The sequence below is a fragment of the Pholis gunnellus genome, assembly GCF_910591455.1.
Source record: "Pholis gunnellus genome assembly, chromosome: 5".
NCBI lineage: Eukaryota > Metazoa > Chordata > Actinopteri > Perciformes > Pholidae > Pholis > Pholis gunnellus.
The window spans coordinates 19,898,123-19,922,553 of NC_136531.1; the positions used below are offsets into that span (position 1 = coordinate 19,898,123).

At 41.4% G+C, this 24,431-nt stretch overlaps 1 protein-coding gene across 2 annotated transcripts in view; it reads left to right on the forward strand.

The window, feature by feature from the left end:
- tusc3 (tumor suppressor candidate 3) overlaps nucleotides 1-24,431 on the forward strand; it is a 62,375-nt gene that overhangs the window by 12,073 nt on the left and 25,871 nt on the right. Inside the window, exons 2-6 of one of the 2 annotated variants that reach the window (XM_079158905.1) lie at nucleotides 11,024-11,193; nucleotides 14,898-15,015; nucleotides 18,460-18,600; nucleotides 20,761-20,901; nucleotides 21,263-21,352. In XM_079158905.1, the coding sequence (XP_079015031.1) occupies nucleotides 11,024-11,193; nucleotides 14,898-15,015; nucleotides 18,460-18,600; nucleotides 20,761-20,901; nucleotides 21,263-21,352 (660 nt within the window). Of the gene's footprint in view, nucleotides 1-11,023; nucleotides 11,194-12,941; nucleotides 12,968-14,897; nucleotides 15,016-18,459; nucleotides 18,601-20,760; nucleotides 20,902-21,262; nucleotides 21,353-24,431 lie in introns of those variants that run through there. The other variant, XM_079158904.1, reaches the window with a different exon arrangement.

Sequence of the window (24,431 nt, forward strand, 5' to 3'; positions counted from 1 at the left end):
TAAGGGCAACTATATGAGTAATCAGAGTTTCCTCTGCATATTAAAATTAGTAATACTTTTTCTCTGTGGGTGGGGGGGAAACCCGCTGTGAGTCATTGGACTAATACAGCACTTTGTGTCACACCAAAAGCTTAAGATGGGTGGTCGCCAAGTAATAGTTTACATCTGAATAGAATGAATAAAAACCATAATCGCAAGTAAGTTTTTATTTCCTAAAAAAAGCTTTAGGGAGACACAAAAAGAGATGAAAGAGACAGACAGACAGACTAGACTCCTGAGTTTTACTCAGGATTTTCTTTTAATACATTTTAATATTTCCTTTTAACTGTTTAACAGCATGAATCGTTTAACATTATGATGAAAATAAAACATGTTTTCAAAGTCAATGTTAGCACTGAAATGGTATTATTAAGTACTCATATCAGTACTGGCAAGTATCTAAATATAAGTACTTGGACTTGGACTGGAACAAAGTGGTGCCGGTGCATCCTTAGTTGTAGGCGTTGTAGGCAGCCGAGGGTTGAATTTCTGTTTTAAGGTACTAACCCATGTGGATAGTGTTTCCACAATAAAGTCAGGTATACTTGTTTTGTTTTGTTTTGTTCTCTTTAAGAAGTTCATTCAAAAACTGCTATTTAGTAATAGGCCTGGTGAGACTGAATGCTCACCTAGCAGAAGCAGATAACAAAGGTGAATGCTGGCTTTTAAGGCTAATTAGGAACACATTAGGCTCACAGTTATTAGGCACTAACACTGTTACTCCCAAAGGCTAATGGGGTTGCATACTAGGCCATTTACACTTGTATTTCTAATATGCTCGTATGGGCATTGTGCACTTGACCCTGACTCTGACCGTTACAAATGATCACTGCAGGGCAGGCAGATTGGCACAGTCTGCAGGTGCATAAAGCTAAAAAGACGTGTGGAGAGAGAGAGAGAGAGAGGAGTAGATGGAGGGTTCAGAGCTAAAGGGCACCACAGCAGTGGCACACAGCACACCCGTGGAGCAGAGAAGAGGACGGCAGCTGAGCTGGTAGTCAAGACAGACTCACACCGTCAGGACCTGTTCTGAACCCAGACCCCTCACTCCCACGTCGTCTCCGTCTTTTGCTTCACACGTGAGCCAGCAGTTGCCACCTTTGTGTGTGTGTGTGTGTGTGTGTGTGTCTCTCTGTCTTTTCTCATCTTAAACGTCCCTTCTTTTTTAACACTAATTATTGTTGTCGGTGTACCTTCAGCAAACTGGAAACAGGGATGTGACAGTATACAGTATATATATACTTTTTTCCACTGTTGTGTTTTATCGGACAGCGCTCCCCAGCGGTTAGGCAAGGGTGATTATTGAAAACGAGAAGTAAGACAATTGGAAATGTGTTTGCCTTTTATGATGATATAGGAAAATGTCTTACCATGTGGACACCTGTCACTTAGCCTAATGTAAGTAAGGGATGATTGAGTAGCGTGAACGATGTCGCCGGTGTTTCTATCACATCCCCCTTTTTTTTTTTTTTTTCATCTGTCAAACTCACTGTGGCTGCTGTTTTTGTTTTGTTATCCGCTGAAAACTGTCCCTATCGCAAGTCTACTTTTGGTGCATTTGCAGTTGCTACAGGAAGCTATAAATCCTTCACAATAAAATCCTTCACAATGAACTGACTGGTGCAAAGCTTGTGAAGCGTTCAGATGAATTATAATATTTTTAGTTCCCCCCCCACCCAAGAAAAAAAACTAATTTTGGCTCGGAGTGAGAACTGACTTTGCTACTTGGCTGCTGATGGGGATTATTTAGCAGGCTGCTTGGTTTTACAGTGCTAAAAGATTAGCAGTGTAATAAGCTCAACCCCTCAGTGTGTGTCAGATTACTCCAGTATTGAGGTAATGTTCGCCCGAGTATTACCTCACAACTCATATTTCATTATGAGTTACAGAATTTGTCTTTGCGACTAACTTTCCTCCTCATCGCCTCCCGCTACGCACTATTACGGCATCATATACTAATTATACCCTTTAATTGCTAAAAAAACGTTTACACACACACACACACACACACACACACAACCTTTCATTGCCCTTAACACCCTTGACTGAAATCCTTTGAGTATGTTTTTCTTTCTAATTTGATGCAAGATAGTTATGTGGCGGCACATCAAACTGTGCCTCTCAGTGCTTAATTAAACCATTAGACCACCCACAGCTGACCCGGGCTTTCATAATCACTAAGCAAGCTGAATATACTATTTGGATACTCTTTGTGCCTGAATCAACTGATCACATAACACAACACACATGTTTGAAGCCCAACACTTAGCATAAACAACCTTGAGTAACAAGCCGTGAACATTTCTTTCCTTCAGAGGAAGAGTAAGAGTGAGCTGAAGTAAAGATAATAAGGCACGGGGAGACTTAATGGCACCGTGTCCCCTACGTCGTGGTGAATCACTCATGTGTCCGGGAGATGGAGGAGCCCACATATTGGCTCTGTGTTCTTTTCAAAATTCAAGAGAATGGCTCTTTGCTGCAACCAACACAACTCTAGGGCTCCATTTGTGTTATCTCCACTCGGTTTTTCTTAAACATTCCTTCTGGTTTTCGAAGCAGGTAAATAGATTTGTCTTTGTGTCTGAAGTTGCTTTTGATTGTTTTGTTCCTTTTCTTTTACCGAGGGCAGAAGAGTTCAACGCCGGTTAGCTCTCGGGTGCTTTCTAAAGTGTGATTGTTTTTGTTTTGACCTGAATTAGAAAAATTGCTCTTGAAAGTCAACTACCTCACCGCACGAAGGAGCATTTCTTAATATTTCTTCCTCTGGGCTTACAGACAGCTAAACGCATCGATGTGTGCCCAACTGACCCAGCCTGGTGAAGCAGAAGCATGGACTACCTAACAGTTGCCTATACCTGCCTGGTGCCTGGCTCAAGGGTACCACCGATTTTTGCCGTACAGAAAAAAAAAAATCATCTCCTACAGTACCTCTCTGCCATGCATAGATGTTCCTGCCCAATCCCTCAGGGAATTTGAATTAGCATTTTATTTTTTATAAATCCTGCGATGCAATTTTTTTTTTTTTTAATCAAAGTTTCACCTGATGTTGACTTGCTGTAAGCTTTTCTGAAATCCCCCCAACGAATGTAAAACCTCGAGCAAACTAATTTACACACAGATTTGTTTTGCCTTGCATTCTGCCAGATAAGCATACGCTCCCTTTATCACTTGCTTATGGCTACTAAAAAAGCAAAAAAAACAAAGTAAGGAAACCTTTTATGTTTTGGGATCATTACAGAAATGTCATAGTGATGCTTGTCCGGTTGTTGGGTGTGTGACAGTGCTGAGGCTTAAGACACACTGTGTGTATCCGTGCATTGATGAACATGCATTGAAATAAGAGTTTTGTTTGGAGTGATCTTGAGCTTGAAGGGAAGTAAAGTCCTTTTTAAGTCCTCAACTGTCACGCGCTAATATCGTCATTGGCCAGTCGGCACCGGGTGGAAACTAGCATCACCTCAGTGTTGACATGTTGTTGTTTTTTTTTAACCTATTTGCGCCCACGATCATGTTTAGCCGTGTACGGTATTACTGGCTTTAAAAATTGTAAGCATATACAATCGCAAACCTGAAACAATAACACGAGCTGCGTGTCAGTCGGAGCTCTGTCGCCATATTCTGCTGTTTTAATGTCTGTCTTGACTTTCTTCATTTATCATGTTATTATCTACTGTGTCCCTTTGCTTTCTGCTTCTCTATTTGTCTCTCTCTCTCTTACTTCTTGCAGGTGATTTCCCTCCATTCATCCTTCCTCACCATCCGTTGTTTTTTTTCATTTACTTTCTTCTCCTCCTTCCATCCTTCCATCCCTTGGCTTCATTTAGCTTATAGTGACCATATGCTCGCTCCCCGAGTGTTGAAGTTGACTCCCTATTGTTCTTTTTTACAGTAGGACTGGCCCTGTGTGTCCATCCACAGTTTTTTTATTAGGATGCCTTTATAACAAAATCAACCTGCGCTGATGCTCCGTAACCCAATTGGAGCTCTGTGCTTCCCCAGAGAAATGATATCTGCAAAAGAAAAATAAAGGGGAAAGAAGGGGTGAGCGGAGGTCAAGCAGAGTGAATAAACAATCACCCGTCGCATTCTACTTCTGCTCTGCGGCTGATCGAATGTAATATATGTACAATCAGTTATATTCACTATGTTGACGGTTTAAATGACTGGGATTAGTTAGACCACTTCATACAGTGTTTGTTAAAATATCCCCCCATATGTTTCTCCTTCCTCCACAACAGGCCTTACAGATGGAAATAACCAATACAAGTCAAAAACAGAAAACCCACTCGCAGCAACTCTAGAAATAGAAAGAACAAAAAAAACAAAACGTTAAAACATGATCTTAAAGCTCAGAATGGCCTCCAGTGCAGACAATTTGAAGGACTTAATTTAGTTTGTGGTCTTAATTAAATTGTCTTATAATGTGATGAATGGGGGGGAATTTAACCTAGCCACCCACAACCAAACCCTATTGTGTTTTAATCGCTTCCACAGCTTTTACATCAGTCTTATTACTCCTCCTAAATGCCATTTAAACCGTCTAACAAAAGTTAACTTGATGAAACTAAACCAACAATGACAAAATACTTAACAGGCACCCTAAGGGAAAGGAAATGACAGAAGATTTAAACTGTTATGGGGGGGGGGGGAGCTGAAATCTGTAAGCAAAAAAAAAAGAAGAAACAAGGCAGAAAAATCTTCAGATATTCTATAAGCATGACAGAGGGAGACAGAACCTCTGGCGCTAATGGGGGAAAGATAAAAAAATCAAATCAAATCACTAGAGGGTGACGGGTGGGAAGACGCGTGGACAAAGGCGGGGGGGGAATACGTTTATTTCAAATAATTGTTATTGGGAAGATAAGCTGACAAATCCCCACCCTCAACCCCTCCATCGACAAGTCATGATATTTCTGGAAATCGCAGATTATGGGCTGACAAATATGGAGCTGGCAATATGAAAGCATGCTGGTCTGATTCAATGGAGGTGAGAGATGAAGACAATGGCTCCGACAGGCAAAGTGACTCAAACAGACACACTCTCAAAATATGTGCTTACATCACACCATATGAACTGTTCTCTGCCACCCTTTATTAACAGGATTCCCTTATTACCACCCTGTGTGTGTGTGTGTGTGTGTGTGTGTGTGTGTGTGTGTGTGTGTGTGTGTGTGTGTGTGTGTGTGTGTGTGTGTGTGTGTGTGTGTGTGTGTGTGTGTGTGTGTGTGTGTGTGTGTGTGTGTGTGTGTGTGGTCTGCTAGCAAACAAACTGAGGCAAAAAGCATGTTTGTCACATGTCATCTTCATGTTCACTCCCTTTCAAAATATAATTATTATTATTAATAAATGGATATTAGAGAGGGAACCGGTTTACACTAGCTCTAAGCAGCTTATGATAAATCATTAAAACTACTAATAAGATCTTATTTTAATCAATGAAAATACAATCTTTTAATTCCTAATCATTTGAATCGTGTGCCTTTTTAGTGAAAACACTATAAATGACTTTAACAAAGCAAAAGGATAACGTGTAGAATTATTGATGGTTTACAGACATCAGATGAACTGATGTTTGGGATGGTGGCAAAAGAAGGAGCTTTGTAGACCAGCTGCTATAATCAAACAACAAAGGGATCTGTATCTGACATTATGGATCATCAATGATCTGCAATTAGTACCAGCGGCAAACAAAACATGATCAGGGATCTATAAAAGTTATATTTGCTCCCTTTTTTCTTTTGTGCTGATCCGATCCGTGACTCTGATCCGTGATCCGATCCGAACCGTGAGTTTTATGACCCGTTGCACCACCAGTACTAGACTATCCAGGTGGTACACGGCAAGTTGTTTTTTTCAGCTCTATTTTTACATTTTCTGTAAAAAACAGTATTGCAATATATTGCGATATATCGTATTGTGACGTGCAGCCCTAGCGTGCACGTGTGCAAGTATTCTTTGTCTTAGATCAGCACAGAAAGTCACAAAGGCATCACAAGGACTAGAAATGGACATGCAATATGTTGTTTCTTTTGGAGTGTACTTCTTTGTGTGTGTGTGTGTGTGTGTGTGTGCGTCTCTGAGAGCGAGCGAGAGAGAGAGAGGTTGAGAGATGAGTCTTTGTTCCTTGTTGTACCAAGCCAATTTCCAGTAATCCCCCTTTCAATGGAGAATTGGAGGAAGTGTTAGGAGCATGATGGCCAAAGCCGAGGCCCATTCACTCACAATAGACCTCTGGTTAGACCGCTCAGAGCTGGGGATTGTGCTTTCAACAAATACTGTTGGCTTTTCATGGGGAAGGTTCGCAGATCAAACCTCTGGCCGGGGAAAACCGTCCCCATCTAGTAACTACAAGAATATACGGGCTGCCGAGCATTACTACTGCAATCAACTATTTGCTATAAAGATTTAGTGGCGTTATGTCTACCTGAGGAGAGAATGAAGTATGTAAAATAAGTTTGGCTTTCGTGTCTGCGTGGATGGTTTCATACACTTGATTGTGGTGTGTCAGGAAGCCTAATGTGTGCGTCTGCTCCGGCTCCAGTAGCAGGTCCGCTTTTAAAGGACTTCGTTGACTAATTACTCGGTTGAGCGACTCAGCTGACTAATAGACAAACTAACTAACCACCTGAGTGCCTGCTTAATACGCTGATTCAGTGACTGACTGACATGAACTTCACGCATTTCCATTCAGCTGATTCGCTGACTAAATAAATGAACCGACTGACTGGTTACCCCCAGCGGGACTGATGGGTTGACGGTTCTTTTTGGGCCGGCAGAGTGCCCGCTTGATTGAATAACTGGCCGCCTGATAAACTAACCGTCTTCTTTCATAACCTCTCGCCGTGTGGTCATCAGTGCATGAGTCACTTCTGCCTTACACTCCATGTGTCATCGCCCCGTCTCTTATTTTCACTCTCCCTCCTCATTTATTCTCCTCTATCTGCTCGTATCAGCTTGATGCTCCTCGGAGCGCTTTTTTCCTCTTCTCGTCGTCATCTCCTTCTCTCAGTTTGAGGACGCTCCGCCAGCGAGAATGTTCCTCTCGAAAAGTCATTTTCATTCGCTCAGCCTTTTATTCTTGATGTAGCGATGATGGGCGGTTCTCAGGTTGCCGTAGTGACTTGCAAGGAATGTGGGAAGAACATGGAGTTGCTGAAAAGACGCCAACAGGGAAAATGACATCATGAGATAAAGGGAATGCTAGGAAGGGAAAACGGAGATACAGTCTGCTGCATACCCTATGACCTATAGAGTGTGTGTGTGTGTGTGTGTGTGTGTGTGTGTGTGTGTGTGTGTGGGGGGGGGGGGGGGGGTGTGTGGTTATGACATACATAGAGGAAGCAACAGAAAATCAGATGGATGAAGCAGGACATCTGCACACCATTTCTGCATCTTATTCTCTCACACACACACACACACACACACACACACCTACACACACACACACACACACACACACACCCTAGATGTGATTCATAGTAGGGCCCTCTGTGCTCAGCGGGGTAGAGAATAAATGTTTTTAATGGTCCTCGGCTGTTTGGAGTGCTTATGTATTGTACATGTTTGTGTGTGGCTCACGTCAAGTAGGGAGCCATAACACTGATGTGTGGGAGTCACTTGAAGGTCTAACATAAGGTGTTTAAATAGCCCTGTGCATGCATTGCTCCTTAGGAGCATTTTTAACACTTTTGTACAGACAATATTGATCAGTGTGAACTCTCCAATAGTGGTCGTTAACTCAAACAAAGAGTGAAGCTGTTATTTGAGACGGCCTTTTATTTCCATTTCCCTGTTTTGAGAGGTCAGATTTAAATAAGAAGTTTGCCTGTGATGCAAAATTCAACCCGTTTCTCGTGTTCATTCAGCACTAGATTAAAGGACTAATCGGATCGAGATGTAACACCTTTCATATGCAGTAAGTCATTCGTATCAGTGGCACAAACCATTATTACACGTACTGTACTAAGAGGGGCAATCAATGCAGACTAATGCAGTTTGAGCATAAGACATAGAGAATATGTAGTATAATGCCAAATGATACTCCCAAACTTGGCATAACTAGATACCTTTTAAACAGCAATGGTATAATTGTACATTTTAAGACCCACCTCTCCTCAAATGACGAAGCTTTTACTTCAAAACATGCACTCCATAATAAAAAGTATTCTCTCTTTGCAACTGTCCTGATCTCAACAATGCCCTCACAAGTAGTACTCTTGTGTGTTTTCTCATTTTTCGTGTGTGTGTGTGTGTGTGTGTGTGTGTGTGTGTGTGTGTGTGTGTGTGTGTGTGGGTGTGGGTGGGTGTGTGTGTGTGTGTGCGTGCAACATGAGTAAGGAAGTGCTTCATTACTGCTGGTATGATTGACATCCAGGACTGACAGCTCTCCTTTTGAGGCTGAATGCACACGGGTAAAAGCTTGCTGGATAAATTAAAGGCAAAAAAAAAGCAAAGGTGTACAAGAAGCACTTTGAACCTCCTCTGGACGTGCACACCCGTGTGTGTGTGTGTGTGTGTGTGTGTGTGTGTCGTATTCCCTGTGTGCTGTTTCTCTTAGTGCATCTCACCTCTCATTATACATGGCTCATTAACGCTGGAGTGTGTATTACATTGTGTGAAGTGAACGAGCAGTACAGCAGAAACGCATTACATACTATTGTGTGTATTTTTCTCTCGCGCTCTCGTCTTTATCGCTTCCAATTTTTGTTTTTTGTTTGTCTTCGTCGATCTTGTCTCCAGGCAGTTTACTTGAGAGATTTAGTCTACAGCTGTGCTTCGTGACTGAAGCCAGGCCTATTACCTAATGTTTGTGCATATGTGTGTGTGTGTGTGTGAGATATATATATATATATATATATATATATATATATATATATATATATATATATATAGAGAGAGAGATTTTGTGCCTGATTAGCAGTAGGAGTGAGACGCAGTTCTAAATTATTTAGCTGCTGCCATACTTGAGCCAATACTAGCAAACTCCTGGGTAGAAAGCGGGATGATGTCTGCACATGGAGCGGCCTTGGACGCTGCCGCCATAATGCGTTAGTCCTCACACCCGGTGTGAACACCTTGCAGACTGGAGATTTGAAAGAGTGCTGCCACAGAAAGCCTGTCACTCCTCTCTGCTGCGCAGCAAGACCTGCATGCTTATGCCGGCTGGCAATTGAGAGCAAGAAGTATGAATTGCGTTGTACCCATACGTCTTATGAATAACTTTTAGAACATGCTGAAGTAATATGCTTTGACATTTAAACTGATTCATATACCATTAGCTAATGAAATCCCTATTAAAGGCAGGTATTCCTGCTTCATTCATTCTGTTTGAGCCGGGGGGCGTTGATACATTTGGTCCTTTCCAAGATAAACTGCCGTTCTGATTGGGTAGGAAAGCTGCTTAGCGCAGATCCATTAGACAAAAGTCAATTATATTACTACTAATCCTAGGAGTAGAATTTATCAACCCAAAGCATGCAATTAATATCGGACTACAATGCTCTTTTAGTTAAAAAAAAAAAATAAAAAATAGATGTAGCTCAGTCTACATCACAAAAAGTTTTCTGGGTCAATTTGAAATATGCCTCCCGTACAGAGTTGCTGCTGTACAGTGTGATCAGCAGAAAGGGAAACAACAAGTGTCTCATCAGCAGTCTCAGTATTTCCTCAGTCATGACTTCAGAGCTCAAGTCTGGCGGAGATGATGCTGGTACTAAGCGGTGTCCTGCTGAGAACTAACAGCGACACAATCACACAGCCCGTCTGAAGACGCACACACACCATGTGAGTTTGCTCTTATAAGCATTTAAGCCTACGATTCTTACTCAGGCACCAGCTGCTGTATGCGGCGTGTTGTTGTTGTTGTTGTTGTACCTTTTTATGGCGCTGTGTTCCGACGCTGACTCTGTTGTGACCTTTCAGCTAAGCCTTGACTGGATTTAATCAGCAGCAGACTCCTAACATTCACACACAAACACAGCCAAGAACTGTACACACACACACACACACACACACACACCTAGACTGCTAAGTCGGGGCTCCTTCTTCTGTAAATAATGGTTAGGTTTGTTATATTCCAGATTCTTTGTATTGGATCCCATTAGTCAAAAAAGGCCAGAAGTCAAACCTTTCAGTAGCACATTGCTGTGTATCAGTGTTTGACTTTCAAAGCATTTAGCAGATACAGTACGGCTCCTGGCTGGTCTTTGGATGTTTTGAATGTCAGATTTTAGGAGACGTTGCCCGTTTTTAAACCAAGGTGATATCAGCGGATGCTACAAATGGGTCATTTTAATACGATTGTACCAGAATGTCTTTGCAGTTTCTTTATACAGGCTTGTTTCCTCTCTGACAGGAGCGGTGGTGGAAGAAGTATTGATATCTTTTACCAAAGTAAAAGAAGCAGTACCACAGCATATACTCCATTTCAAGTGAAACGTTAAAGGTCAAAAGTATTAGCAGCAAGATTTACTTAATAAAGTATCCAAAGTAAAAGTACTAATTTTAACAGTATATTATTGTATATCTTACTACTAATGCATTAATGTATAAGCAGCATGTTAATATTAATTGTAACATGGCATAACATTTACACACTATTAAACAGTAATCTTACAATGCATCCTATTTTATATGGTTTGTATATTTTGTCAGATAAATGTACTGGAGTAAAAAGTATTATATGTACTTTCAGTTAAGTGTAAAGTAGCATACAATGAAGAATACTCACTCAAGTACAAGTAGCTCCAGAATGCACTGAAGTGCTGTGCTTGAGTAAATGCACTTCCCATCCCATCCGGTTGCAGTTCTATTCTGCAACTGGATGGAAGTGTTTTTAACATTTTAAATAATTCAAAGGCCTTTATTTTGAATCTGCTGTCGCTTTGCATTGTTGGACGCACCGGGAAAGGGTTTCTGTTTGAATCTGAAAATCCTAATGTGGATGCAATGTCCTCGCTGCCCTTTTGCTTGTCTGTGTGTTCAGAACATGCTGTCGGAGAAGGTTGACCAGATGATGGAGTGGTCCTCTCGGCGTTCGGTCGTCCGGATGAACGGGGACAAATTCCGTCGCTTCGTCAAGGCCCCACCCAGGAACTACTCTGTCATCGTCATGTTCACTGCCCTGCAGCCTCAAAGGCAGTGTTCTGTCTGCAGGTATGCACACACACACACACACACACACACACACACACACACACACAGACACACTCGAGGCCGGAGCACCTTGTTTAGGCCATGATCTGCATGGCTCCTACCTTGACAGCCTCTGTAGTTTCTCAGTGCACTGAAGTTCACGTACAGTGGAAGGGTCTGTGAGCTCTCAAGTCACACGTCCACAAAACGCGTACACACAAGCATACAATGTCCTAGAACTCATCTGATAATTCATGTACGCTTCTTCCACATGCACATATAGATGTATAGACCTTGGGGAAGCACAGAAAACACCATTACATAACAAAAACCTGTGGCTGACGTTGACGTTTGGATCAAAGGGACTCCAGCTGGCTGTATTACCAAAGGGTATGAATAAATTCAACAGAACAAGGCCAACGAGACCAAAATCCCGATGGCAAGCTTTAAATCTATTTACAAAACCAGACTTGAATCATGTTTGCAGCAGAATAGCAATGGGGCGGGGTCAGGGACCAGCCCCAAATGCTAATACTAGATTAGAGGTTTGATTACATTTTTTTAGTTTCAATAAATTCCAATTTGAACCAAACAGCTTGAACTCCCAGACGATCCCAGTATTTCAGGACCATGGACAGCTCTGCACACAGCACTGGACTCTGTCCATGGTCCTGGAAGCTACTTTGGTATCGAGGTTTCCTGAGATCCTCATGTCTCAAATACTGGATTCACGCTATTACGACACCGAAACCAAGACGACTGCAGCGTGATGAGCAAGAGTAAACAGAGGAGTAAATATGTTATTTTTATATTCAGATGGACTCGTGTATTTATTGCAGACATTGTTGTGTATGATAATACGCGCACTGTCGCATACCCGGGTGAAAATGTACAGAGCCTCCCATTTGGATTACACACAGCATGCACACAGAGGAAACCAAAGTTGTTAATTTTGTAAAGCTTTTCTCAGGGTAATGTGAATTGCAGTCAGCGTCTCTATATTTCATGTTTCTGGTTTGCTGTGATTGTTTTTCATTGCATTTTTACTGTTGTTTTCCTGGTTGCTCTCACATTTACGCCCTCGTTAAGTGCTTTGTTCCTGTAAATGGACGGAGTTGCAACTAAAGGCGGCGGGTGGTCTGCATATTTTTCTTGTATTATCCCACAAATCAGCCCCTCTATTATTATTACTTCGTATTATTATTTCGTAAACCCAGGTTTGAGTTGTTTATTCCTGAATCAAAAAATAGACGAATGTGGAAACCAGGCTTGCCTAATGTTGCCTAATTGACGTTCATCACATTGGCATGCGCGGTATACATCCTGCAGTCTGGTCTCGACGAATGTATTCTCGGTACAACAGTAATAATAATAATAACAATAATTACATCCACGACGCACACACACACACGCGTTCCTGGTTCATCTATTTATCGCCGAAGCAATTTCTCTCCCTCATAACAAAAAATATACTCCTTATTTATATAACATTTTCTGATTTAATCATTAATGTCAACCCTCTCTCATTCTCCCTTATTCCTTTGTTTATTTCCTTTTCTGTTTTCATCTGTCTGATTCTTCTTCTGTTTTTGTCCATCAGCTTGTTTGTCTGTCTGTCTGTCTCTCTCTGTCTCTCTCTGTCTCTCTCTCCATCTCTGTCTCTCTATCTCTGTTTCTCTCTCTCTGTCTCTCCCTCCATTTCCCAGGCATTCTCTTATTAACACCCCAGCAGCATCTCATCGTTAGAAAAAGAGAGAGGAAGAGTTAGAGTAACGGATGGATGATAGACGGTGACGTGAGTGTCTGCGTTAAGAGGACTTTCGGGCAGTGAAAAGACAGCTAATCACTGAGGTCCTCAGACCCACATCACTCTTCAGCTTTGTCCCAGTTCCATAGCGCATAGTTTTTCTTACTCTGCAATTTGTAAGCACATCGATGGCCAGTATATTAGGAACATAGGTACAGTTTAGAGTTACTGTAGCTTTATGGGATAGGAACCTATAGGTACAGTTTAGAGTTACTGTAGCATTATGGGATAGGAACCTATAGGTACAGTTTAGAGTTACTGTAGCTTTATGGGATAGGAACCTATAGGAACAGTTTAGAGTTACTGTAGCTTTATGGGATAGGAACCTATAGGTACAGTTTAGAGTTACTGTAGCTTTATGGGATAGGAACCTATAGGTACAGTTTAGAGTTACTGTAGCTTTATGGGATAGGAACCTATAGGTACAGTTTAGGGGCCATGGCTGTCTTTACCCGAGTGGGTTCTCTTTGTTTTTTTAAAAGGCAAGTAACAAGAAGCACTCTTTACTTCTCCCTTTGCTTGTTTAATTATTCACTTTTTGGAAATAAATATTTCACCGTAGCAGAGGAAGTGCATCCACCCCTGTATTCAGTGTTGATTTATATTGTCAGGTGGTAATAAATATCTGCCCTGGTGTGACAGATAAGGAGACTTTGTTTTAGATCAATTGGTTGGCTGTGATGCTCACATTGATAAGATGGGACACAAATTAACAAACGGAAAACTTTTAACATCACATTGTCTTTTAAATTCAACACAAACGCGATGATCAGTTCAAGTTGGGGATCCTGTAGTAGAGACCGGTTGGGTTTGGGAAACACACTCAAAAGTTACATTTATTACTGATTTAAATGCAGATTAAGGATACAGGTAAGGGCCGTACGTATGTTGAGCTAATTTGCATGTATAAATGAAGTTTGAAAATGAATAGTATAATGTTTAAAGTTACACATCTTTTATGCCCTTTGAAAAATCAGATAATGTTTACTAAGAAAAAAACGTATTAATGCTGTAAAACATCATTGAAGCGTCTTATGCTGAAAGACGCAAACAACTTAACATCTTACATTCTCACAATATATATATACATATGTTTTTATTTTGCTTTGTTAATTTATAGTTTTTTCTCCATTATGATGACATTTCTTAATAGAAGGAAAAACCCCTGCAACCTAAAAAAAAGTCTTTCATCATTAGCACAGTTGTCAGAAGGTAAATAAAGAAGAAATAAATAAATAACATGGACCCTTAGGACAGTTAAAACCATATCTCAGTGACACGTTGACAACTCCAGCAAATTGGTGTTCACAGATAAGATAGGGAAGAGAGATGAGCCCCACTGTACTCACTGCTGGCCTGATTTTCAACTTCATCTCCGCTGACTTTTTGAAACGGTAGACACTTCAAAGAGACGTAACATTAGCCCCAAAGATAACAATGTAACACCGCCGCACATAACACATCCTGACAGACAATTTCCTAACTAATTAAAGCCAGCACGAGAGGCAGTTGACGCGAGACACTATGTCAAAGTGAACTTTAGCAGATGGAAGGAGACATATATCTAATGTCAGCGACGAGGGAAGAGAGGGAGCTAATAGAAAAGGGAGACGGCCTCTTGGCATTTTCGTGTTTATCTTGTCATGTAGGAGGATAAGGGCACGGACTGGACTGACCATGGCTGGTAGAGAAAATAACGCCTTCATTGGGCTGCGTTTGAACATAAGAGAAATAAAATGACAAATGAGGTTCGGGGAAGAGAGGAATGAAACGGTTTCTTCACATGCCATGTTGACCACTGCTGGATGACGAGAGAGACACTGCCAAGGATCTAGTGTACACTTTCTGTTTCTTACTCCTGTCATCTTTTCACGTTTCTTTGTTCCTCATTCTCTCTCTCTCTCTCTCTCTCTTAAAGGCAGGCGAACGAGGAGTACCAGGTCCTGGCAAACTCGTGGCGTTACTCATCTGCGTTTTCCAACAAGCTCTTCTTCACGGTAGTGGACTACGATGAGGGAGCGGATGTTTTCCAACAGGTAAGTCATTTATCACTTCCCAATGTATTTACCAAAAGCCACTGCAATTTGCGACTTGTGTCCTTCCTTTCTCACCCTCCATCACCTGCTCGCCCCGCTCCCCTGCACATAACGCCCCTCTTCTGTTCTCTAACGTTACGCCGGTCCCTCATCATCACCCACCCCATGGCTTTAATGAAACACGTTCACACGGCAGTGTGGAAGCCACTGAAAACACCACTGTCCCTCGTCGCTTGTTGTTTAAAATCTGCTGGCTTGTTATTTTTTTTTTTGTGTTTATCTGACGAAGCTACAAGACCGAGAAAAAAACATATTTGACACCAAAGGCTAATTACTGTGGGTAGAGGATTATTTTTATCATTGGATTTACCCGAATGCTGGAGGTAATTTGCCAGCTGTAAACCGTAGGTAGTGAAACAACATATGTTGGTGCTCTGGATGAAGAAAGAATGAGAAGAGAAAACTGTGGCGTCTTCACCAATCCCCCCCCCTCCTCCTTCGCACTGTGGTCCACTAGTGTCGGACAATGACAGTTTGCGGCCGACAGTCCCTTCCTTTTTCTACATACCCACCAGTTTATGTCTGTTAATTAGTAGTTGCTTCAGAACCTCAGCAGTAGTTCAGCGTATAACCTCACATAAAACATCATGGAAAAAGGCAAAAAGACTCACCGAAAGACATGATGACACAAAATATCCTGCAAAGGCAGAAAAGCACACAAGGTCGGGTACAAACAAGACCATACATACACTGAGAGAGTACTTATACACACTGAAATAGCACACACACACACACACACACACACATCTATTTCGAAGGACAAACAAAAAGTCCATTCAAACATGTTTGTTTAACCTTGTCTTTTGACTTTTTTTTTAATACAAACACTAAAAAAGGTCCAGTAAACAGCATTTAATGGTTTGAAAGAATTGGTCAAAAATGTCAAATCTGGTTCATTTATTGTTATTCTCTTCTTATTTAGTATATAGGTGTGTAGAAAGTTAGATTTTTATAGTCACACATACTTATTTTTGTAGTTTTATTCTACTTTACCATAAACTAGAACATGATGAAAATGATTGATGACTGAATTGAAACCCATCAACTATATAATACACGACTATTGCTTTAAACAGGGTTGAATATCCTGAGAAATCATTACAAAACTCATTTTATTGTTTAACTTTTCGATCCAGTGACACAGACTCTGCTGTGCGGTGACGTTGATGGTCTACAGGAGATTTTGACAGGGAGCCAGAGAGGCTGTCACTTTGCCCCCGTGAATATTCAGTCATTTAGGTGTTCTAGCTCTAACGACTGGGCCCTCCCACAAAACCGAGGGACAAAGACAAAAAATAAACGCTTTATTTAAAATCATTCTATGTCTCTGTGCGGTGGTATCAAAGTATTACTCACTTTAGAGATATTTTTGTAACTACAAAACGTTGTTCCTCAGTGGGGTTTTTTTTTTCTGGTGTGGCTTCTATGATATCAGAAGTGTTAGATACGTTAAAAGATCTTCAACACCAGCAAATGGCTGCTGTCTGCCAGCACTTTTTACCTAAATACAGGAAAAAAGATACAAAACACAGAGGTAAATTCCCAGTTGTCCCTTGTATCCTACACTCTATACTCTTAGAACTTTAAATAGCTGTGCTCAGTTAGAAATAGCCTTGTTTTGCTTCTTTTCCTTTTATCTCGATTTATTTTAGACCAAGGAACCCAATGAAGGCAGCACATGGTACCACATGGTCCTTTAAACACATTTCTCTTTTTTTCTTCCTACTTCAGAGTTTGCTGGCCATTTTCCCCTTTTTTATTGATTTAATTATTAAATCTTTCCCTCTTACTTTTTGGCAAAAAGGCTTTCTGCTTTTCACAATTCTGTCCACGTATGTAGTTGTCATGAGAAAAAACAAAAGAATCGGCTAGTGAAGTTTAGTTGAAAGTTAATTACATTCCCAGCTTCTTTCTCTGTCCTCTTAGTGTTTCCATGTGTGTCGGCATGAATGCACACTTTTGTATTTGAATTCATGGACATCTATATATGTATGTTTACATGTTCTCACATTTACATGCATATCCTTTTCTCCTCTAGAACTAGTTGACTTTATCATTGTTGATCGTTGCAGGGAGTCCTGGGATTTGTAGTTAGGGTTAGGGAAACACGGAGGGAGGGAGAGTGGAAGGAAGAGCAAGTTCGACTAGTTGTCTTTATTTAGCTGGGTGTGTGAGTAGAGGAAACAGGTGACACAGTAAAGCAATTATACAGAAGAATATATTTGTGCACGTTAATTATTGGAGATGTCCTTGCTATTCAATTATTAGCTGTGATAGCTAACACACCCCCATATACTGCCATGTAATTGGGTAAAAAACGCAAAGATTGAAAAGCAATACTCTGATGCAGTTTGTTATGTCTAATGATCTTTGAGGGTTATTATTTATCTCCACTCTTGAGCCAAGCCTTTTTGATATTGAGTATTTGCAACATCGGGACCCAATACTTATATTTTCCTACAAATACAGTTGCATAGCGCCACTATGTAGAGTAGCTGGTCAGACATTGGTAGGGTGTTTTCAACAACTGAATAACTCTGCATGATAAAACATCATTTGCATCACATTATAATTCATAGATATTTGTGCATCCCTAATTTTTAGTTGTAGATCCCTACTTTGGGCATCACTCTCTAACAGAGCTGTGTGTGTGTGTGTGTGTGTGTGTGTGTGTGTGTGTGTGTGTGTGTGTGTGTGTGTGTGTGTGTGTGTGTGTGTGTGTGTGTGTGTGTGTGTGTGTGTGTGTGTGTGTGTGTGTGTGTGTGTGTGTGTGTGTGTGTGTGTGTGTGTGTGTGTGTGTGTGTGTGTGTTGGGTCTAGGTTTGTAACGGCACACTGCTGGAATGCATACTGTGTCAACATTTATGTCACTACTGTGATGTACTATTTATTGGATTGTTAGCCGGCTGCTGAATGTTCTAAACATGCAAATATGACCGTGTTAGGCCGGCAGCAAAAGAATTGCATCGCTCCAAGCGCAAAGTAATACATACATACTTTCTAGTGTGAAACAGCAGTTGAATGCGCTTATCGAAATGTAAACAAATAATCTAAATGAAATGATGACATACTGGCTCTCCTTGCATAGATAAATAGCAAGTCCAGAAAATAACAGGCATTCTTAACTGAAAGATGTGTTCTGCCATTCACCCTCTTATATTTAACAAAGCAGGTCATATTTGGAGTAAATCAAAGAAACTTAATTATAAAAAAGGGCCTCAGTCAAGGAGTCATTACCAAAAGAGGGTGAAAACTTTGAGCCATATGATGATAATCAGTCTAGAGGTGAACCTACGATACTAGCTAAGATATGATGAGCGATGACATGCTGCTTTCAGAGATAACATTAACTTGCCCCGCCCTCGTTTTTCCTCTTTCCCTCTAGTTGAACATGAACAGTGCTCCAACCTTCATGCATTTCCCGGCTAAGGGAAAGCCCAAGAGAGCCGATACGTTTGACCTGCAAAGGATCGGCTTTGCTTCCGAGCAGCTGGCCAAGTGGATTGCAGACCGCACAGATGTTCAGGTACCACGCCCTCATTCACACAGGCATCATTTGCAAGAAACGCGCACTCGTGTGCCAAAAGATGTACGGTTGGTACACACAACCCCAATTTTTTCCATTTTTCTTCCAAAGAATAACAAGGTTCAACATGAACCATGGCCCGATGGCCACACAAGTTACTCTGTGGCTGCCAAGTATCCCCTGTAGGTGGCTCCCCTGCGGCCACCAAGTGTTTATCAGTTCTTATATCTTGGGAATGAGACTCCATCTCTGTCTGTTGAGCTGTGTGTAGGTGTATAATCAATATGTACTGTATGTAGGTCTAGATGTATCTGGGCATGTATATGCATCTGCATTATAGAGACATACAGTGTTTTGCTTTATTACTTTTATTCACTGCTGTATTGCTAATTGTCTATATTTCTTTGGCTCAAATAGTACAAAGAATTTGAAAAAAACATCCCCAGGGTTTCCACTAGTTTACGTCAATCCTGGCAACTCGCCGGCCCTCGGTTGAAGTATCAGGGATTTAAAAAATGAATACAACTAAAATGCTTTATACAAACAGCAAACTTATTCAAGGAATAACTATATTCAATAGTTAAGCTCTAAAAGGAAAACACAACAAATTGAGAAGATTCCAGTGTTGTGTTTTGTTGTGCAATAGTGCATTTTGAGGTGTTGATCTTGCGTTCATATGTACACTGCTTATAGAAATCAGTTATGATATTGATCCTTCCCCTGACTGTCAAGGATCAATATTTCAAAAAACAAATAAATACAAGTTAAAATGATACAAATAGATAAAGTCTGTTGCACCTCAAATGAACTGCATCAGATTCTGCTGGTAGGTGGTTAGAGACCCGCCTTTTAATTAGGTCTTGGCAGGGTTGGGTAGTGCACAACACCGTGTGATGGAGCACTTTCATACAGCCCTTAAAGGTAACTCCACCAAGTTTAAACATCAAAGTCTGTTTACAGGCCTTGGGGAGTGCTGCTGCATGTTATGGGAGTGCAATGCTAAATCTTTGGGAGTACTGTTTTAAAAATAAAAACTCCAAACGGGCAAACCCATTAGTGCTTTTTTGTGTGTGTGTGTGTGTGTACCAAACAGGTAGGTCTGAAGGCATCCTTGGTCTTAGTGAGGGCAGATGCAATGTTGACCATGTCGTAGGAACTCTGTGTATCACAGGAGGGCGTTAGATGCTTAAGTTGCTGCCACCTGAGGGTATTTTTTCTACTTGTGCGCGACTTTTGGAGACACCCTGGCCACTGCCAGAGTCAGAGATGACGGGGAAACATTGGAGATGCATCTTCACATGTCTCATATGTTCTCATACACACATACTAAGTTTCGGGCTAAGGCTGCTGACTCGTACAGTATGTATCTGAATTCTGCCTCGTGAAGTTTTTATTCAGTAACACTTAGCAGCAGCAGATGGTACACACATTTTCATCGGTGACATAATCGGTGTTGGTGACACACATGTACTGTTCTGTCTGTCGGACCATTTTACTCTTGCATCTGTTAATAGCAAACACAGCATGTTGTCAGTTTGGCTTTATGGCCTCACACACACACACACACACACACACACACACACACAGACACACAGACAGAAAGAGAGAGCGAGTGAGAAACGTACACAAGTAACAAAACAAAGGTTGTCATACAATTACTTGGGCTATGGTTGTTTTAGTTCATACAATTATGCAGAAAAACATGTATTTGTCAGTGTACTTTTACTATCATTATTTTATAACTTCTTAAAATGTTTCCTTTCATTTAGTCCTCTTCCTTATGTGCTGCAGCTTATCAATGATTAAACACATTTTCAATAGTTTTGGATTTTGAAAACAATTGATGTATAGAATATGTGTATACATATATATATATATATATATATATATATATATATATATATATATATATATATATATATATATATATATATAGTATATCTCCTAAACAGCATAAATAGATAAAATGATGAATGGATTATTTTCTCATTTTTATTCAGTCATTAAGCTAAAACATGAATAAAAACATGAATGAAGGATGTTTATTCAGCAATCTCCGCTGCATTGAGATAATCACGTATAAGTATAGATTTATACGATCTGACAGTAACTGAAGGAATGTGAACTTGATTTGCTCCTCATCTCTCTCCGTCCCTCCAGATCCGTGTCTTCCGTCCTCCTAATTATTCAGGCACGATCGCTTTGGCTCTGTTGGTGTCACTGGTTGGAGGTCTGTTGTATCTGAGGAGGAACAACTTGGAATTCATATACAACAAGACTGGATGGGCTATGGCTGCACTGGTATGACACACAAACACACACACACACACACACACAATGGATTTTAGGTGGGAACCTTTTAATCCACTGTGAGAAGTTAAATACTGTATATGCTCTGCCAAAAATATCCACCTTTACAAGACAGGGACATACTGTACGTTTAGTGAAACTGCTCTGGAAACCAATTGAGCGGAGTGATGTCATTAATAGAATGTTCTGTCTGTTCTAACAACACTTACATTTTCATGTCTCAGTCATACGTTGAGAAGAATTAATTTGACAAATTCAGTTAAAAATCAGGATGATATCACACGCTTAATTCTCACACTCTCCTGTCTGTCTATGTTGTCTCTCTCTCTCTCTCTCTCTCTCCCCGTGATAGTGTGTAGTCTTTGCGATGACATCCGGTCAGATGTGGAATCACATCAGAGGTCCTCCCTACGCCCACAAAAATCCCCAGAATGGACAAGTGGTATGAGTCGCATCCTTCTATCCATTTATTTTCTCTCATTCTTTCTGTCCTCCAGCCATCCTCCCATCTTTGTTGTCCTCTCTCCCCCCTTTCTTTCCTTTCTTCCATTCTTTCCTTGTTCCTTGGTTGCTGAATTCCTTTCTGTTTTCTTTCGTTCTATCATTCTTTTTTCTTTTTTCTTCTTTACAATGGCTGTGTGTGTTTTCAGCAAAAACAACATTGAAAGGGTTAACATGAATCTGTTTTACAGTGTGGTGAGTGAGGCTGTATGAGATCAACCGTAGGAATATCTGTAAGGCTGTTGGCCCCGAGTAAGACACACACACACATGCACACACACACGCAGGAGCAGTGTGTTACTGGACAGCTGGGAGCAGTCATTGTGTGTTAATATCACCTCATAGACATGTCAGAGTCATCTTGAAACCAAGCAGAGGGGGGCAGATAAACTTTCACTCTTTTTCTCTTTCTTTCTTTTTACTTGCCTTTCTTTCTCTCTGCTGGTCATTTAGGTTTGCTCGCTCACGTGTGAAATTGAAACAACAATATGAGAAAAAATGAGGGAGGGGATGGGACGAGGGATAGAGGAGATAGAGGTATAGAGTGAAGTTTTGCCATAAAGAAACATGGTTATGTGTCTCCAATATTATGTCGTCTAAAATGCGACGTGTGCATTTGCACACACACACACACACACACTCAAACAAACCCTTCCACAGTGAGTGATGCGTGGGTCGTAGGAAAAGTCAACTCAGCTCCTGCAGAGACGGAAACGGATTGGTATTCCCTGTAGCCAGCACACATACACAAACACACAACAGAGTCAAAAGAAAAGAACAAAAAGAGAAGCATCACACAACCCCCCCCCCCTTGCCCCTTCTCCCATCCTCTATTCCATACGGCATGTCCCCCCTCTCTTGTTCTGTGTACAGGGCACTCTGTTTTTCAGGCTCTGTTGGCTCTCTGTCATTTTTCAGTCGGTTTGACAACAAATAGGTTACACCCTCATCCTATGTAGCTCCCAGCCTTCACCCCATCTCTCTCATCCCCTGTTATGACTCTCCCTCCACTCCCCTCTCTTTGACACCTCTTTGCTTCTGAACCACTTTTATTCTGACAGGAGGACCATCTACAGGCGGAGATGCTGATGTTGCTGGAGACAGGAATTCTGACTACTTAAATCCTAATTGATTTTAAAAAGAGGAATCATTTTTTCTTTTGTCTTTGACTGTTGTCACGTCATCCAAATACACAAAGAAGACCTATCACACTCTTCACACTACATCTGAGAAAGTCCTGCTTTCTCCTTCTTCAATCTGCTCACTAGTTCTTTCTCCCTTTTTCTTTCCTTCCCACTGCTTCCCCTTCTTTTCTACGCCCTCCCTTCTTCCACTCGCTCTCACACCTCTGTCTGTCTTCATTCCATGTTATAGTCGTCATAAGAATGAAGTGCGGTCAGCTGCTTTCCTTCCTGCGTGCCGCCTCTCTTCGGCTCGGCTTAGTGTGAGCTGAGCAGAGCGGTGAGAGCGCCGTTAAAGCTTTTGACACAGCGAAGTGTCGAAACAGCATTTTAGATAAAAGACAGAGAATGAATTCCCGAACTGTGGGGAGCAATACCCATAGGCATCTGATTCAAATGCAAAGGTGAGCAGGTGATAAAAGATGTATTACTGAGCATGCAGAAAACAAAATGATACCAGTTAGGAGTAGAAAGGATGAAGAGCTGGCGGAGGGGCCATTGTGTGCTCTGTTACAGTTGTACACTAGTCTACCCAGAGAGTTAAGGTTTTATAGTTTGGGATTTTTAGCAAACCGCAAAAGCCGTTTATCAAATCAATGAAAAGAGTCCGACCAAAGTATAACCATTATTTGTCACATTATTTAAGACTTTATCCGTGTGAAAGACACTGCATGCTAAAGTCTTAATGAAAAGTGATTTTTTTATCTTAGTGACTTGCCTCAAACATACCCTGAGCCACTTTCAAGTACCCTCCAGGAATCCTATTACTGATGGGACTCATCGTCAACAGAGCTTTACCAACTTCACTACCAGTCAGCTGCCTATATATTGTAAAACCACTCCACTTTTAAAGCCACACTCTGTTTTAGCGTATATACCGTTGCTTCTTTGAATAGTTTTTGTCCTGATAAAAGGCAATGTGGGAGATATAGTAGAAATACAGGGAAAAGCTAGTGCCGGCAATGACATTCCCCAAATCATGTTGAGGCAAACTGCAATAAAGCAACAAGATGGACGATGTGGAGAATCACCTTTGCAACACTATGTAGTACAAGGTTTTTATTTAATGCACAACCTTGTTTTTTTATCTTAGAAGATGGTATTTACAGTGATGGAGAACTTCCACCTCTGCGACCTTTCATCAGAACGTCAGTAGAAGTGCCACTTGTTGATAGTGGGGGTGAACTGACTGAACTCTATTTACGTGTCTCGCTTTCAGAAGATATGTCACTCAGGTGTGGATCCAGGCTCATTATGGTAACACACAGCAGACACTTTAGCTTTTTCTGTTTGCAGAACAGACGGCAAAGCCTAACCCTTAAAAACCTGGGAAATATTATGGTTTAATGACTACTATTAGCAATGATACAAGACATTGTTGGGCTGACACGTCTCTTCAGTGTCGCGTGGAGGTCTGCTACAGTCCCCGTGCAGTGGCAGACCGGGGGTGGTGGTTCCTAATTTTAAAATGATCGGGGTATCGCACGGCTCAGCCTCCCCGGGAAAGTTTATTCCACGGTGCCGAAAAGGAGGCTCCGACCGATTGTCGAACCTCAGAAACAGGAGGAGCAATGTGTATTCCGTCCTGGCCGTGGAACAGCGGACCAGCTCTTTACCCTCGCAAGTCTGTTGGATGGGTCATGGGAGATCGCCCATCCAGTCTACATGTGTTTTGTGGACTTGGAGAAAGTCTACGACCATGTCCCTTGGGGAGTCCTGAGTGAGGTACTGCGGGAATACGGGGGTACCTGGGTTGTTGCTGCCAGCCATACTGTCCTTGTATGAGAGCTGTGTCCGGATACTCGAGCACATTTTCAGTGCCACCAGGGTTGTCCCTTG